At 41.2% G+C, this 17701-nt stretch overlaps 1 protein-coding gene across 4 annotated transcripts in view; it reads left to right on the forward strand.

Moving 5' to 3' along the window:
• The window catches only part of ANKS1B (ankyrin repeat and sterile alpha motif domain containing 1B), an 81459-nt gene that overhangs the window by 20172 nt on the left and 43586 nt on the right, over positions 1-17701 (forward strand). For all 4 annotated transcript variants that reach the window (XM_075856079.1, XM_075856078.1, XM_075856081.1 and 1 more), the window contains exon 2: positions 16195-16337. In XM_075856079.1, the coding sequence (XP_075712194.1) occupies positions 16251-16337 (87 nt within the window). In that variant the 5' untranslated portion in view covers positions 16195-16250. The remainder of the gene's footprint in view (positions 1-16194; positions 16338-17701) is intronic.

The raw sequence follows: 17701 nt of genomic DNA on the forward strand, positions 1-17701 counted from the left end.
CACATTTTTTGGGGGGGTATATGAATTGGGGCTATTTCCTCTGATGCTTCAAGACCTTAGTGACGCCCCTGGCTGCTAGTGCTGTATTGTTGGGTCACTTAGGAGACCCAGCGATGCAACTGAAAGCTGCGGGCCGTCGGGCATGAGGAGTTTGTGGAGGGGGGCAAGAAAAACTTTTGCATCGGGGCCCATGAGCCTTTAGCTACGCCCCTGAGCGTGTCCAAAGTCGCTGCGTAGCTGAAGTGGTAATTATTATGTTTGGACTTGGTTAAATAAATATAACTGAATATAATCTGTCAAAAAGCAAAAATGACACAAATCTAAGATTAATGGAACGTGATGACACAGATCAGGAGATCTTTTGGTTGTTCATATTTTCTCCTACAAATATCATAAAAAGATTAGATCAGCATTATAAACATTTTATGTCTGGTACAGCTGCAGCGTGAGGTACTGTTGTGTGTGAATATTATATCCAGCGGTGCCGTGTAATGGAACAATAGTATCATAGAAGTTATATGAGCTCTTTGAAGGCAATGGGATTTTCTCTTCATTTCATAACATTTTTAGAATTAAGAAACAGTGACGGTATATTGCTATGATATGCCATCAATGTTGGATAAGTAGAATCTAACACGGCATCAGACTGGGGTTCCTTGGGCCCACCAAAGGAAATTATTCTGAGGGTCCACCCTCCATTTATACAGAACATGTACACGTCTACTTCTAATTTCATATTATTTATGAAACGCGATGTGAATAGACATGGACGCGATGTCAATTCACACTCCCGACACTTCGGTAAAGTTTGTGTGGGACTTAATCGCTGCACAGCGTGATCTCACGAGATCACGCAGTGCTGTAATTTAAGTCCCACACAAACTTTACCAAAGTGTCGGGAGTGTGAATAGACATCGCGTCCTGGCTGGAGGTGATGTCTATTCACTTTCAAGACACTTCGGTAAAGTTACTGTGGGAGTATGTGACAGCACAGCGTGATCTCGCAAGATCACGCTGTGCTGAGTACAAATGGACATGAATGGAGAGAAGTGTATGACGCTGATTGGTCAGCGTCATACACTCCTCTTTACAACGCCCAGTTGGTCAAAAGTTTAAAAAACGCCCAGTTGGGCATTAAGAAAGTCATTAGCATAAATCTAAAATTGCTCATAACTTGCTCAAAAATGATCGTTTTTCAAAATAAAAACCACTGTTGTTATCTACATTACAGCGCCGATCAGATTATGTAGAAGATAGTGCACTTATAATCTGGTGACAGAGCCTCTTTAAAGAGGCTCTGTCACCAGATTTTGCAACCCCTATCTGCTATTGCAGCAGATAGGCGCTGCAATGTAGATTACAGTAACGTTTTTATTTTTAAAAAACAAGCATTTTTGGCCAAGTTATGGCCATTTTTGTATTTATGCAAATGAGGCTTGCAAAAGTACAACTGGGCGTGTTGAAAAGTAAAAGTCCAACTGGGCGTGTATTATGTGCGTACATCGGGGCGTTTTTACTACTTTTACTAGCTGGGCTTTCTGACGAGAAGTATCATCCACTTCTCTTCAGAACGCCCAGCTTCTGGCAGATCACGCTGTGACGTCACTTCCCCAGGTCCTGCATCGTGTCAGACGAGTGAGGACACATCGGCACCAGAGGCTACAGATGATTCTGCAGCAGCATCGGCGTTTGCAGGTAAATCGATGTAGCTACTTACCTGCAAACGCTGATGCTGCTGCAGAATCAACTGTAGCCTCTGGTGCCGATGTGGCCGACACGATGCAGGACCTGGGGAAGTGACGTTACAGATCTGCACTGCCAGAAGCTGGGCGTTCTGAAGAGAAGTGGATGATACTTCTCATCAGAACGCCCAGCTAGTAAAAGTAGTAAAAACGCCCCGATGTACGCAAATAATACACGCCCAGTTGTACTTTTACTTTTCAACACGCCCAGTTGTACTTTTGCAAGCCTCATTTGCATAAATACAAAAATGGCCATAACTTGGCCAAAAATGCTCGTTTTTTAAAAATAAAAACGTTACTGTAATCTACATTGCAGCGCCGATCTGCTGCAATAGCAGATAGGGGTTGCAAAATCTGGTGACAGAGCCTCTTTAAGTAAATCCTTGAAATAGACCCTAGTGGTAAGTGATTGGCTCCAAAGTTAGCTCCAAATAGGGTTGTCTTCTGCTGGACATTTGGAATCCATTAATGTGTCAGAGCCTAGGCCTAGACCCTGGTCAACCAGTTTGAACGCTGCGACCCATGCTGATCTCTAGAACGAAGTTGTAACAACATAATGTAACATGCCACTTTGGCTCATGTGGGCTTCGCTCTGGTTGGCCCTTGACTATAATGGGCTGACTATATGGCCGATGAAAAAAGCTGAGTAGAGCTGACAGGAGCCAAAGTGTAATGCTGCCTTCCTAGTGTAGCTGCCACTTTGTTCTAGTGATTGGCATGGTTCTTATAAGTTGGACCTCCACTGATCGATCATTGATGGTATATCTTTAGTGTTTTTAGTGAGACAGCCCCTTTAAGAGATTAACCACCTATCCCATCACTAGGGGCCCCATAATTTGACTGGCCCTTTACCTTCCTGTCCCTTGTTGGAGAGATGGGCCAGGTGACCCTCTGGTGTGCTGACCCCTCCTTTGTTTGTTACTAGTGTCTCTGAAGATGGAGAACCCAGTATAATATTAGCTATTCGGATAGGGATGGTTACCTGGGTGGCCCGCTGCCCATTAGTCCTATAGCCGTCACAGGACTGTCTCTATAGTATGAACTCCCTTTGACTTATACCATTGTTTGAAGTTTAATGAGAGTGTTCTTTTTGCACTTTTTGAGTTTGACTATTTACATTTGGTGATCTTTGGGTTGTACCGGATAATACTGAGAATTTCTATCCTGGATCTTCTCTTTTTAGTTTCTATGATCATTAGTCCATAGCAACCTCAATGAGCAATCTGGATCAATGTGTTGTTTGCTGTGGAAATGTCACTAGTTCAATAGAAGAGACTGTCAAGGAGTAAGAAAAAAAACAACCCATAACTTGAGACTGAAACAGGTCATGGCATCTAAAAATAGATAACTGTAGAGCTATCAACAAGAATACCTCCGATGATTGTACTTGGTACAAGATATTTTAATACACAGATTGAATGGATAATAGAACATAGGAAGGTCTTTCACTTCACATGCATCCAAATGAGAGGATTAATTGAATTTAATTAAATGAAATTGCGCCGCATTGATGCTCTAAATAGATGTGATTGTGGAACAAAGAATATCACTTTCTTAGGAAACATTTAAAGAGCAAATTCACTGTGTGCCAATTTTACTTTCAAGTGATGTGTGTATATATATATATATGTATGTATATATATATATATATATATATATATATATATACACACACAGACATAGTTAAGGCCTGATGCACAATGCCGGATTACAACTCTGTTTTGCCCAGAGTCGTATTAGGGCACTCATAGAAGTTGAGTTCAGGTACAAGGAAACCCCCTAAGTTTACCCATGCAAACTTAGGGGGGTTTCTTTGTACCTGAAAACCCCTGTGTGAGCAGTTCCGGAGAATGTATCGCACCTAGGGGAGCTCGCTGCATATTGATGTATTATTGAGTTAATCGGAAACTGTATAAATCTGTATACAGTAAGCTAGGGGTGGCTGCAGGTGATAAATCTCTGACCACCCACTGATCACTAGAATGAGGGTCCTGATCCGCCTTCCTTCTCACTGCACCCCCCCCCCCGCAGTGAGGAGGAGCTTGAATGGAGCGGCAGTCCAGTTTGCGCCCTGCCGCTCTATTCAATGTCCATGGGGCTGATGGAAACAGCCGAGCGCTGTAGTCGGCTGTCTTCGTCATATCCTGTGGATAGGGGATACATGTTGATCTTGGATATCCCATTTAATGGGATAGTTGAGGGAAGAGATCAGGGATTTGGTGCTCTGTATTTTAATTATACACTTTCTTGCCCTAAACCATTACCATAAACCCCTTTAAAATCCTATACTATACAATAATAAACTTTAGAAGCCCGGAGCACTGAACATGAGGGGGGCATCACTGTAACAACCATAGCTGAGATTATATAGGGAGTAACAGACCTTCCATTCCAAGGCCAGGACTACACGCTAACTCAAAAAAAAAGAGCTGAGCTACTATTATGTTGGTCAGGGAAAGAAAACCACCAATGACCAAAGTGTCCCTCCAAGTCACAAGGATGGCCCAAGCAGCATGAATGTGGTCCTCAACAAACAGCCCCCCATAGCACAGCTTCCTGGACCCCTGTGAGTGTGACATAGTAGTAATATAGTAATAACATAGTAACATAGTAATAATATAGTAATAAAATAATATAGTAATAACATAGTGTCGTAATAATATAGTAATAAAATAATATAGTAATAACATAGTAACAATAATAATATAGTAATAATATAATACAGTAATAACATAGTAACGTGGTAATTATATAGTAATAAAATAATATAGTAATAACATAGTAACAGTAATAATATAGTAATATAGTAATAAAATAATAATAACATAGTAACAGTTATAATATAGTAATATAGTAATAATATAATAATACAGTAATAACATAGTAACATAGTAATAATATAGTAATAACATAGTAACAGTAATAATATAGTAATAAAATAATATAGTAATAACATAGTAACAGTAATAATATAGTAATATAGTGATAAAATAATATAGTAATAACATAGTAACAGTAATAATATAGTAATATAGTGATAAAATAATATAGTAATAACATAGTAACAGTAATAATATAATAATATAGTAATAATATAATACAGTAATAACACAGTAACGTAGTAATAATATAGTAATAAAATAATATAGTAATAACATAGTAACAGTAATAATATAGTAATATAGTAATAATATAATACAGTAATAACGTAGTAATAATATAGTATTAAAATAATATAGTAATAACATAGTAAGGGCATGACCAGACGTGGCGGAATTGCTCTGGAATTCCGCTGCTGACAGTCCGCTGCGGAAATCCGCAGCTTACACGTTTCTCCATTGCTTTCCAGAGCCTTTTAGTGAGGTTCGTTTACACGTTGCGGAAAACGCCGCTGTGGACCATAGGCTGCGGTGCGGAATTTGGTGTCCGCAGCATACACTGGCTGTTGCGGACGTGTAGCGGACTCATTGCGGAATTTCTCCATTGACTTCAATGGAGAGTCAAAATTCCGCAATGAAATCCGCAGATGCTATGTGTGTTGCGGAGCGTATTTGTTTTACGAACATGACATTTCTTCATTCTGGCTGGACCTGTGTATTTCTAGGTCTACAGCCAGACTGAAGCCCCATGCACACTAACGTAAAAACGCCCGTAATCACGGGCGTTATTACGGCACGGGCAGGCCCATAGAAGTCAATGGGGCTCCCGTAATTACGGGTGACTACGTGTGTGCACCCGTAATTACGGGAGCGTTGCTAGGCGACGTCAGTAAATAGTCACTGTCCAGGGTGCTGAAAGAGTTAAGTGATCGGCAGTAACTGTTTCTGCACCCTGGACAGTGACTTCCGATCACAATATACATCAACCTGTGAAAAAAAATAGAAGTTCCTACTTACCGAGAACTCCCTGCTTCTTCCTCCAGTCCGGCCTCCCGGGATGACGTTTCAGTCCAAGTGACGGCTGCAGCCAATCACAGGCTGCAGCGGTCACATGGACTGCCGCGTCATCCAGGGAGGTTGGGCTGGATGTCAAGAGAGGGACGCGTCACCAAGGCAACGGCCGGGTAAGTATGAATTTCTTTTACTAGGGAAAGGGCTGCCCCTTCTCTCTATCCTGCACTGACAGAGAGAAGGGAAGTACTTTCACCTCAATACGCAACGGCTAATCCGCATCAATTTCCTGCCCATTTTAGGCAGATCCGCCGCAGAATCTGCAACGCAGATTATGTGCGGCATTGATGCGGACAGTGGCGGAAGAAATACGCCACGTCTGGTCATGCCCTAATAATATAGTAATAAAATAAAATAGTAATAACATAGTAACATAGTAATAATATAGTAATAAAATAAAATAGTAATAACATAGTAACATAGTAATAATATTAGGGTTAACTGCTTTCATACCTGAACTCGGGGTATGGTCTACCTTTAACACACCAGAGGAGATGAGACTGAGGGCCCACCATCCAGATAAGCAAGACAGATGTATGTCTCCTTTAATGGCAAATAAATTTTGAGTATAATTACATAAAGGGGAATCTGTCATGTGATACTTGATGTCTGATCTACAGCATGTTATAGAGCAGGAGGAGCTGAGCAGATTGATATATAACTCTGTGGGAAAAGTTCCAGGATAACTAGTGTTTTGTTGAAATAAATCCTTGCTCATTCTGGGCTTTAGAGTCCAGTGGGCGGTTCTACTCATATCTTGGCAGTCTTCCCTGTGTGGGTGTACAGACATAAATAACTGTCAATCACGGAGTAGGACCGCCCACTGGACCCTAAAGCCCAAAATGAGCAGGGATTTATTTCAATAAAACAGAAGTTATCCTGAATCTTTTCTCACAAAGTTATATATCAATCTGCTCAGCTCCTCCTGCCCTATAACATGCTGCCCGCAGATTGGACTGGAAGATCAATGTGACAGGTTCCCTTTAACTTTAGTCCCAGAACTAAATATGTATCTGTAATAGCAGATAAGGAACTTTATGAAACTATTTCCACCCCCCCCCCCCTCCATGATTGACTATGGAAAAGGTTAGGTGGAGGGATTTCAAGGAGACAGTAGATATTTGCAGAGTAAGGAAAGAAAGATGAGGTGGACAGTGAGACTTTAGAGAGAGGAGGAGGTGTGTGGGAGCATGGAATAGGAAGAAGTGTCTGCCTGCAGCGATGAGTCATAAGCGGAGTGACAGCGTTCAGACCTGCGAATAGTTTTCTCAGATAGAACGTTATAAAATCATTCCTTAAAAACGATACACTTGTCGACTGATATTTTAGATTTGCTCCAAATCTGTGAAAATGAAAAACCTGCCAAATAGAGAGGGATGATTCCAGAAACAGTGCAGACAAGGTGTAGAAGAAGGGAATATAAGGACACAGGATGAAAGACACTTGTGTAATTACATTAAAGGGTTCTATAGTCTTAAAGTCGGAGTTTCTTTTTTCTGACATAGAGCTCCAAATCCCTTTCATAGACTTACTGTTAAAAAGGGGTTGTCCAGTTTGGGGGCTGTTTTTTATACTGATGACCTATCCACAGGATAGGTCATCAGTATATGATCGATGGGCGTCCGACACCCAAATCCCTCACAGACCAGCTGTACCGGCTGCTGGAAGTTATGTGGGGTTGTTGCTACTTATGTAGTCTTGGTGCTGGGTTACTGCAGATCTGCTCATATTCTCTTGTACTACAGTACTGCAGCATGGCAGCTATACAGCGATCGGAGCTATCTGCTTCTGGCACCGACCCTACATAACTTCCAGCGCTCTGAAGCAGCCGGAACTGCTGATCAGTGCGGGATCCAGGTGTCGGACCCCCACAAATCATATACTGATGACCTATCCTATGGGGGAAATATATTTAGCCTGGCCTTTTGTATACGCCAGTTTTAATAGAAAGAACAGTTGGAGTTAGATGCGACACATTTATTAAAAGGCAAACGTATCTTAATAAATGTGTCGCATCTTTGGGCCGGGCCATGCGCCACAATTGACCACGTCCACAATGACCGCAGCCATGCGCCATCCATTCCCCCCATCGGCCATAAAATGAAATAAAAAACATACTGACCTCTCCTCCCCTCCGGCTCCCTAATCACTCAAGTGCGACTCATACAAGGTCCTGTCGCTGTCCGGCGTCATGAATTGTATAAGCCGTGCTGGAGTGGTGCGGGAGTAGGTGGGGAGAACAGGAGCGGACAGGTGAGTATAATTTTTTTTGTTAATTAATATTTGTTATCAATTATTTAAAGGGGTTTTCCCACAAAAAACACAGGATAGGGTATACATGTAGGATTGCTGTGGAGTTTGACCGCTGAAATAGGGGATACATGTGCTCGTGGGAAAACTCCTTTAATGTCTAATAACATGATGAGGGGGCAAGATAGGGGCCCAGCACGTGCCTCTACCTTGCTAATCCCCATAGAGTGAAATCTACGGCAGCTAGGAGCTGGCGTAGACTTTCACTATGATTTGCACCAGTTTTCTGTCGTAAGTTATAATAAATTTACTGGACCTCGGTGGCTTCCCCAAGGCCACAAAAGTGGTGATGGTGGCGCAAAAACACCACTTCTCTGCCCTTTGGCGACTTTACTACACTAGAAAACTGGCGTAGAAATGTTGATAAATTAACCCCTATGTGTTTCTCAACCAGGGTTCCCTATAATATGCGGTTCTTGAAACCTGATAAGTGGTTCACCAGAAAACAGCAAGAGTGTAACAGTAGAGATGACAAAATTATTTCAGCCTGCCTAAAAATGCTTGGCATGGGGTGGGCAAAGCTGGCAACAAATCATAGCCAGAATATAGATTAGAGACTGCTATATCTGTCCCACGAGTTTCTTTGGGGTAAAAATGGGAGGAGGAGTTCCCTGAAAGTGGCCATATTTCAGGCGTTCCCTTATTGTAATAATGTTGGGAACTGGGGTATGCATAGTGGATACTTAGGTGATCCTAAGGGTAGGGGGTGCATGACTTAGAGATTTTAAGAACGCCAATGAGAGAACGCCTGTGTCATGCTCCTCCCTCTTAGGCCCTCCCATAGTTATAATACAATGTATCAGTTTTGCTTGGAGTGTTCCTTTAATTATTATTAGTCTTGCTACATAAAATTGTAGTGTCCATCCTTTCTAGTAAGAGGTTTGTACTTTATCAGCTTTGGACCGCAACCTGTGGCAAACAGTGTTCAGATTGGGCACTGCCCACCTGATGCCTGAATCAGCTAATTCATACTACTCTCAATTTCATCTCATGCCAGGCAGCAGAGGCTCTTTTCAAGGGCATAAACCACAGTTTATTTCTCCAAAGAGTGACAGATGCCGCCAGGCCCTCCCTGGGACCCTGTCCAAACATCACATATGTCTGTGTGCCATCTATTAACTTGTGCCACGCACAGGGAGTGAGCTCTTGCACAAATTGGATGTGAAATGAAAATGGGTAGGGTAGGTGTGCCAAAAAGCGAGCTGGTGCAGCGTTCTCTAAGGTGAGCCAGAGCTGAAAGCGATTGGCAGGCTGGATGAGCGATGTTATCTGTAGGCATCTCAGACACATGGCAGCGCTCGTTCCAGAATGGATGTCTGCAGCTGTTGTCACACAATCTGTGGGTGAAATGAATAAATCTATTTCTTACTACTGATTCCTATTCATCCAGAAACAAAGGGCATCTCATTCTTAATATAGATCAATAGATACATAGTAAAATTCCCTTAATCCAGAATCTTATAAAATGTGTCTGTTATTCAGCTTTCCGAGGAAAAGATGTATCAGTTAAATGGCTAAAATTTCAAAAACTTCTGATATGTCATAGTGATTTGTCAGAAGTTTTGATCGGCGGGGGTCTGATCACTGAGACCCCCCACTGATCGCTAAAAGGAAGCAGCAGAAGCGTACGGGTGAGCGCTGAGCCGCTTAGTTTCTGATCAGCTTTTCTCGAAGCGGTGTATGGGCTCAGTAGAAAGTATATGAACCAGTACACCAATTGTTCAGCTTTTCGGGTATAGCAGATCAGAAACAAAGCGGCTCAGCCCTCAACCTAGCGCTTCTGCCGCTTCGTTTTAGCAATCCGTGGGGGTCTCAATCCCCCACCGATCAAAACTTCTGACGTCACTGTGACATGTCAGAAGTATTTTGAAACTTTGGTTACCCTTTAACATATTGAAAGATGAGAATATCCTGCGAGGGAACTGGGCTGGGGGGTTTAAGAGGACTGTAGGCCCCTAAGATGTCGGGGCTGGTTGCTAACAGATTTCTCTAGTTTTATGTAAATATTGCTAATTCATTGCATAATACATTTATTGTATAGGTTGTGCAATTTAATAATCTACTTTACATTTGTATTCCTTACATCCCTGCTTGTTGTCAGTGAATAGGAACATTTATTGTTTGTGGCCATGTCGACATGGGTAGGATTCTTTCAGGATTTAAGTGTGGATTCAATGACCTAAATCGTGACCGAATCCGCTAACATTTCACCGCAATGCATCAGAATCTGGTTTTTAATACCCCATTCACACGCTCAGGAAAATATCTGCGCTGAATAATAAATTCTCGGTGGATTTTAAAATTTAAAATTGTGTTTATTATTGCCACAGATTCTGCGCTGAAAAGTCAAAGTGTCAGCTGCGGATTTCTGCTTTGGATTTTCTTAAAAATGGCAAATCTGTACCATGTGAGCACAACCTAAGGCCCATGTTCAGAATTTAAAACGAATTTTGGCGCAGATTCCGTGCTGATCTCTGTGTCAAATTCGATGACAATTTTATCCAATTCATGTGAAGAGTTTTTTCTGTAACCCTGCGTAAAAATTACGAACAAATTTTTGCCTGCGGTGCGGGGAAAAAAAGCCAGCGAGAATAAAAAGCCTGTTATTTACTCTCACCATTTCCACATAGAAAACAGGCGGATTTCCAGTTGAGGTTGGTCCCATTGAATGAAGCTAATCCTCGTGTGAATCCTCTCCACATCAAACTACACATGTGCAGCAGAAATCCTGAGATCTGCCTATGGCAAATCCGACCCATGTGAACATGGCCTAAGAGTTTAGACAATGCTCTGTGAGCTAAAAACATCAGCAGCAATAGTAATCTCTCTCATGTCCTGATAGTTTGCTACAATGTATCATTACAGGGAAAATGTATCAGCCTTCAGTTTTGGCTATTTGGGCCTTGATCCCACCAATCGGACGTTTTGTCTGCTGATATTTCCGTAGCAGAAATGTGAGGCTGACCATGAGTTTTCTGCCGATATTTGACAGTTTACAGCCCCTTTTTTGCATACAGAATATCCCCATTCAATCGGGACAATCTATACGTGGCTTCTGACACTGTTTTCGTGGCGCGTAAAGAATTGACAGGTCATTTCCTTTTTTTTGCGAGGCAGTTTGCTGTTCCGCCCACTGAAAATTCTGCCCCGTCTGGACAATGGGGCCGTTTCCCATTGACATCAATGTCAATTCCATCTTGTTACCGACGAAATTCACGCTGATTCCGTTGCGGGAAACTTGTCGGAATCATCCTAAAAATTCTGCCATGTGAACAGGGCCTAAAATGGAAAATACAGCTTCTGCCGCTTATAACCGTTAGGCTGGGTTCACACACACTACTTACGGACGTAATTCGGCTGTTTTAACCTCGAATTACGTCCGAAAATACGGCTCCAAAGCGTCGGCAAACATCTGCCCATTCATTTGAATGGGTTTTACGATGTTCTGTGCAGACGGTCATTTTTTTACGCGCCGCTGTCAAATGACGGCGCGTAAAAAAGACGCCCGTGTCAAAGAAGTGCCTGTCACTACTTGGGATGTAATTGGAGCCGTTTTCCATTGACTCCATAGAAAAACAGCTCCAATTACGTCCGTAATGGACGCAGCGAAAAACGCCTGCACATGCCATTGCGTCTGAAATTCAGGAGCTGTTTTCTCCTGAAAACAGCTCCGTAATTTCAGGCGTATCGGACGTGTACGTGTGACCATACCCTAAGCCTGGATGCTAGTCTGAACAGAGCCTAACTCACAGGGGATTATCTAGACTGGAAGCAATGTAGCAAGTACGTGAGAACTACTAGGACTGTATGAGTTTCCAGCCTGTGAGTGTAAACAATGAAGGTGCCTATTCACTGATGACAATCAGAGATCTTGAAAAAGAAAGGGAATTTTCAGCTCATTCAGGTGGGCCGTCCTAGTCAATAGTCCGCCTTCTCCGCAGTGTGCATATCCCATCAATTTATGAATGCAGCACAGTAATAATGATTGATTTAATTGTTTTATTTATGTAATTAATTAAATTTAACTCAATAATGTGTATAATAACATTTGTATGAAGTTGTACACGTTTAGTGCCGCTTAATCAGCCTGTCATTGAATGAAGTTGTTTCTTCTCAGTGATTGTGGTGTAACTTTACTCCCACATAGGTAATAATAAGCTTCAATGATCTTTACCGGTCGTGTATCCAGGTACTGTGTAGTCTACGAGTTGTGATGCAGAATATATTGTTATTTACGTGTGGCATTGACTATACTAGGAACCTAGACATATTGTCAGCAAATAGATTTTAAAGAGTGGACATTTTTATTTTGATCAGAGCGCCACTCTTGTCCACAGGCCGTGTCTGGTATTGCAGCTCAGCTCTATTGACATGAATTTGATAACTCTATGATAGGAGACCTTAGAAATGCCCAAACATTAAAGGTCCTGACTGTTGACATATAGGCTGGGCTCCACAGTGACTTTTGGTTATGGTGACGGTAAAAATTCCAAGCAATTAAGAAAAATTTTACGAATATCAGAATTCTTGTGATTGTTGCCCACTATAGAAACCAATGTGTGTCCAAAAGTCACCATGTAGTCCCACATGTATCTATGATGTATGCCACCAGGCCTTATATAAAAGATAACTAGATTCCATAGAGAAAAGGAAAAAAAACATAAACTACAGCAGAGTCGGACACAGACTGCAGGGGGCCCCTGTGCAAAGAATGAGCCTGGGCCCCCCATAACCTAACCACGCCGGGGCACATATAAAACTATACAAATCTATATTGCACATTTTATTACTAGTTTAGAACACAAGTAACAAACATAATGCAAATATTTTCCATATTTCACAACTGAGTATAACACAAAGCAGTCATGTAACTAACTTATAATGACTTTATCTTGCTTATTGCACTGTCACTTTCTAACGCATTAGATGCCGTGGTTGCTATTGACCATGGCACCTAAGGGGTTAAACAAGTGGGATCCCGGTCGAGGGCAAACCCCTTTAACTGTCCACTGAGCTCCACTCCACTCCAAAAATGTTCTACAGACAGGGCAGCAACCACTACCTCCTATTTCTTTTTATTTTCAGTCATTCCGCTTCACGATGCTCAGAACACACACCACACAGTAAAAGCACCGGCAGGCTCAGAGGGCGGGGCAAGAAGAACCATAACACTGATTTGCTGAGAGGCTCAGCCAACCAGTATTAGGCTTAATTTCAGCAGCGCCGCTATCCCGGATCAATAACTGGTCCAAAGATAGCGGTGCTGCTTGCTAGGTGCGGCGCGCTCTATCTGGTGGTCTTGGTCACCTAGTGAGCGTCACTGTCAGATGATGCATTGCATCTGACAGTGACACTGGTTACTAGGTGATGAAGACCACCAGACAGAGCAAGCCTCGCCAGGCCACTCCCCTCCTAATACGTTTTATAAGTAAAAAATCGGCGTGGCCATGCGGCAGATGGAGGGTGCACCCTCCCACCTTGTGCACTTTCGGCAACTCACAGATCTGGCCTCCTTCATTCACATATGTTATTGATGGCATCAATAACATATGTGAAGGAAGGGGGTCCGATCTGTGAGTTGCAAAAAAAGTGCACAGGGAGGAAAGGGGGCCCCCCTCCGTCTGTTGCACAGCCGTGCCGATTTATGAGCACAGTGTGTAGGGCAGCTGAGTGGGTCCCCAACCCCTCCGGGCCCCTGTGCAGCCGAACCGGCTGCCCTCGCAATATTTCCGCCCCTGAACTACACTACACGTTATGCTCGACAAAAGGCCAAAAAACACAACATAACAGATCAAAATTTTGACAGATTATCTGTCGTTGATTGGTCACGTACACAAAAGTTCATAACCAATTTAATGGTCAATAAATGGGGGAAAAGATTTAAATTGGCCATTTCGGGTGATATTTATCTGCACTCTATGGACAGCTTTAGGTTACTTAGGCTGTGTCCACCTTTGCAACCAAGTATTTTTATTGTCCCAATGCATCTGAAATGAAAAATTAAGTAACTTTGCAATAGGTCTTGCTTAAAAATCTCTACAGCTCCAGTGCATCTCCATGGTAACAGACAACAAACCAACTCTTGTGTAGTCTGATCCTTGTTTGTTATCTGATACCATGAATACACATAATTGTGCATAGGAGTTGTAGAAACAAAATGATAGAAAATTTTAATCAAGAGCTTAAGTTTTCATATTAGACGCTTTGGGGGCAAACCAGCTGGACAAACACTTTACAGCTTCATGCATGCGGCACATCATTCCAGGTATCCATACAACATCGTATTATGGAGGAGATATTCTCGCCTAAAAGCAGTGGAGAATATCTCCTTAATACAGCATCCTATGGATTGTGACACAATTATTTTTTTGGGGTTGGATTTCATGATTACCATTAAAAAAAACCTCTGTATAAAATCAGAGGCATACAGAGGTACAGCAAGGACTTATAGACTTACATAGGTGCCATATTACGGCTTGTGTATGAGACGTAAGGCAAATTTGCAGAAAATGTCCTCTATTTTTTTCTACTCTATTAATCAGATATATGTAAAATAAATTTAGGTGCCATTAAAATTTGAGTTTAGAGACTTTTCCACTATATATTATTTTTCTCTATTTGACTGGAAATAATAAAAAAAAAAATAAAAAAAAAAAAACATTTTATTTCACTTTTTTTTAATTAAAATTGTTTTATTTTCCCTGCCTGATACAGCAATAATTGTAATATATTCCATGAGTTCCCTGCCTCTTGGGTGAACATCATGATTTATGAAGTGGTCTCAGTAAATCTAATAAGAATGATACAAGATCATCGGCATTCTGCACAATTAGATCTCTGCGTTATGTGACTTACGTATTTACCGCTCGCTTGTGTAATTATCCAAAGACTGTTATAAAGGTAACAATATCAGTCAACATGATTTACCGAGTGTCAACTGAGGAGCTCAATCCTTCAAAATAACTTCATATATGTCAGACCTCATACAGCTGAGCCGTGTGCCTGTATATGGGTACACAGGGCTCCCTACTCAGTTTGCTGCCACATGGTGCCGTCATATGGCACGGTATTATGGAGGAATCCTCCTAGCACATCAAGTATCTTGTAACCCAATATGGCCACCATTACAGTTCCCATAGGGGTTGTCTCCCAGGGCTCCTTTATGGCAAATAGTTATACTTTATTTCTATAGTTATGCAGTACATTTCCTGTTGATTCGGGATTCTGGGAAAGCTAGGTTGGCCGTACTGGCAGATATATTGGTCATCGGTCAACATTACACCTAAATACATAAGGTTGGCAGGAGTTTTCTGCCGCAGCTGATAACTGGGTTGTGTATGACGCCATTTCATGTACTATTATTGATATATCTAGAAAAAAAAAAAAAAAGGAAGGATCGGGAAATTACTGCATTGGTGGCATCGGCAATGTATTCTGGAGATGACATCCGAACAGTGAAACTTTTAATAATCACATCTATAAAGATAAAGGGTTAAAACAGCTGGTGCAGGGGATCCACTGTACATTCTGCTGAGCCAATAAAGTCCTGTTTGCTTGCCGCTTCTCAAAAACACTTGGAAGCACTGATTGGAGGAGAGCTGCTGACTGGCAGTTCCCTCCTCCTGAAGTCCTAACAACATGGGTGCACTATCCATGTGGCCAGGTGAGAATTTTTTCTCAGATGACTCCGTTACCTATAGATATGTCCACCCTTAAGTTTCCTTGAATTGCGTTATAGGGGTTTTCTCAGAATCTTAAATTATTACCTATCCACAGGATAGGTGATCATTTTCTGATCGCTGGGACGCCTATCGATGGTGAGAACGGAGGTTGAATTTCCAGATCCTCATTACTACACCCCCTGGACTAACTCTTTCTGAGCATCTTATGGAGGCCCTTTCATGACGTCATCGGTGACTTTGTGACAAAATGATCAATAGCTAGTAAAAGGAATTACTTAGTGTAGTATTTGACAAAACCAAAGCAAATATGGTCTTGTGTTTTAATGTGAAACTTAAAATTTGAAGCCACTTTATTATATTAGGCAATTGAATTACAAGCAATATACTTCTTATATAAATTTCTACCTCTATGAGGGGGGAGACATTAGCATAATAAAAATTCATATTTGACATATAGATGCAAGAAAAATGTGTCTACAATTTGTTAATATAGATTTTCATTGTTTTTAGTCACTAAATCCGCAAAACTGTATCCGACTGGGGGATCTCTGGATTTTTCCCACATTATGATGCAAGGAGATGGACGGCGGAGAAGAAATGAAAATTACTTTGATGATATACCAAGATCAAAGCTTGAAAGACAGATGGCTCAGGTAATAACATTTCCAAATGTAATTCTACAGAAGAAAATCAACCTGAAGTTACATCTTGTATGTTAATGTATTTTTAGATGTTTTTGGCCAAAATATAAAATATTCATTTAGTCCCTCGAATTTCATTGGCACTTTATTGTATGCTTTGAAAAGCAATAACGTTTAATTGAATTAACATTTTTTTTTAAAAACGTAAAAATGTAAAAAAAATAATATTTTTGGTTTTAATCATGCTAGTTATTCTGCATCTAACCTTATGGTGAAAATACACATGTCTGCATATGAAAAAAATAAATAAAATATAATGAACAAATAAATAAATTATTAATAAAAAACAAACAAAAAAAACACACATCTGGCCAATCTGTCAGTAATCAGCTTGGTCATAATAGATGTCCTTGATCAAGGACGTCTATCGGGAGAAATTCCCTTGTTTATGATGGCAGTGGCACAAAATATTTTTTAAGATGGTATAAAAATATTATGATGGCTTGATCTAGACCGCCCCTACAGTTTAAAGAGACTCTGTCACCACATTATAAGTGCCCTATCTCCTACATAAGGAGATCGGCGCTATAATGTAGGTGACAGCAGTGCTTTTTATTTAAAAAAAACGATCTATTTTTACCACTTTATTAGCGATTTTAGATTTATGCTAATGAGTTGCTTAATGCCCAAGTGGGCATATTTTTACTTTAGACCAAGTGGGCGTTGTACAGGGGAGTGTATTACGCTGACCAATCAGCATCATGCACTCCTCTCCATTCATTTACAAAGCGCATAGGGATCCTGTTAGATCCTTATGTGCTGTCTTATACTAACACATTAACGATACTGAAGTGTTTAGACAGTGAATAGACATTCCACAGAATGTGTATTCACAATCTCTGCACTTCGTTACTGTTTCTACGGTAGTTACAGCAGAGGAAGTGTGATCTCGTTGTAACCTGTCATTTACCGCGTAATCTCGCGAGATGACGCGTCCTCTGCTGTAACTACCACAGACAGAGTAACGAAGTGCAGAGATTGTGAATAGACATTCCGTGGAATGTCTATTCACTGTCTAAACACTTCAGTATTGTTAATGTGTTAAGACAGCACATAAGGATCTAACAGGATCCCTATGCGCTGAGTAAATGCATGGAGAGGAGTGCATGAGGCTGATTGGTCACTGATTGGTCAGCGTCATACACTCCCCTGTACAACGCCCACTTGGTCTAAAGTAAAAATACGCCCACTTGGGCATTAAGCAACTCATTAGCATAAATCTGAAAACGCTAATAAAGTGGTAAAAATAGATAGTTTTTTTTACATAAAAAGCATTACTGTCACCTACATTATAGCGCCCATCTCCTTATGTAGGA

This window comes from Rhinoderma darwinii, chromosome 3 (genome assembly GCF_050947455.1).
Source record: "Rhinoderma darwinii isolate aRhiDar2 chromosome 3, aRhiDar2.hap1, whole genome shotgun sequence".
Taxonomy (NCBI): Eukaryota; Metazoa; Chordata; class Amphibia; order Anura; family Rhinodermatidae; genus Rhinoderma; species Rhinoderma darwinii.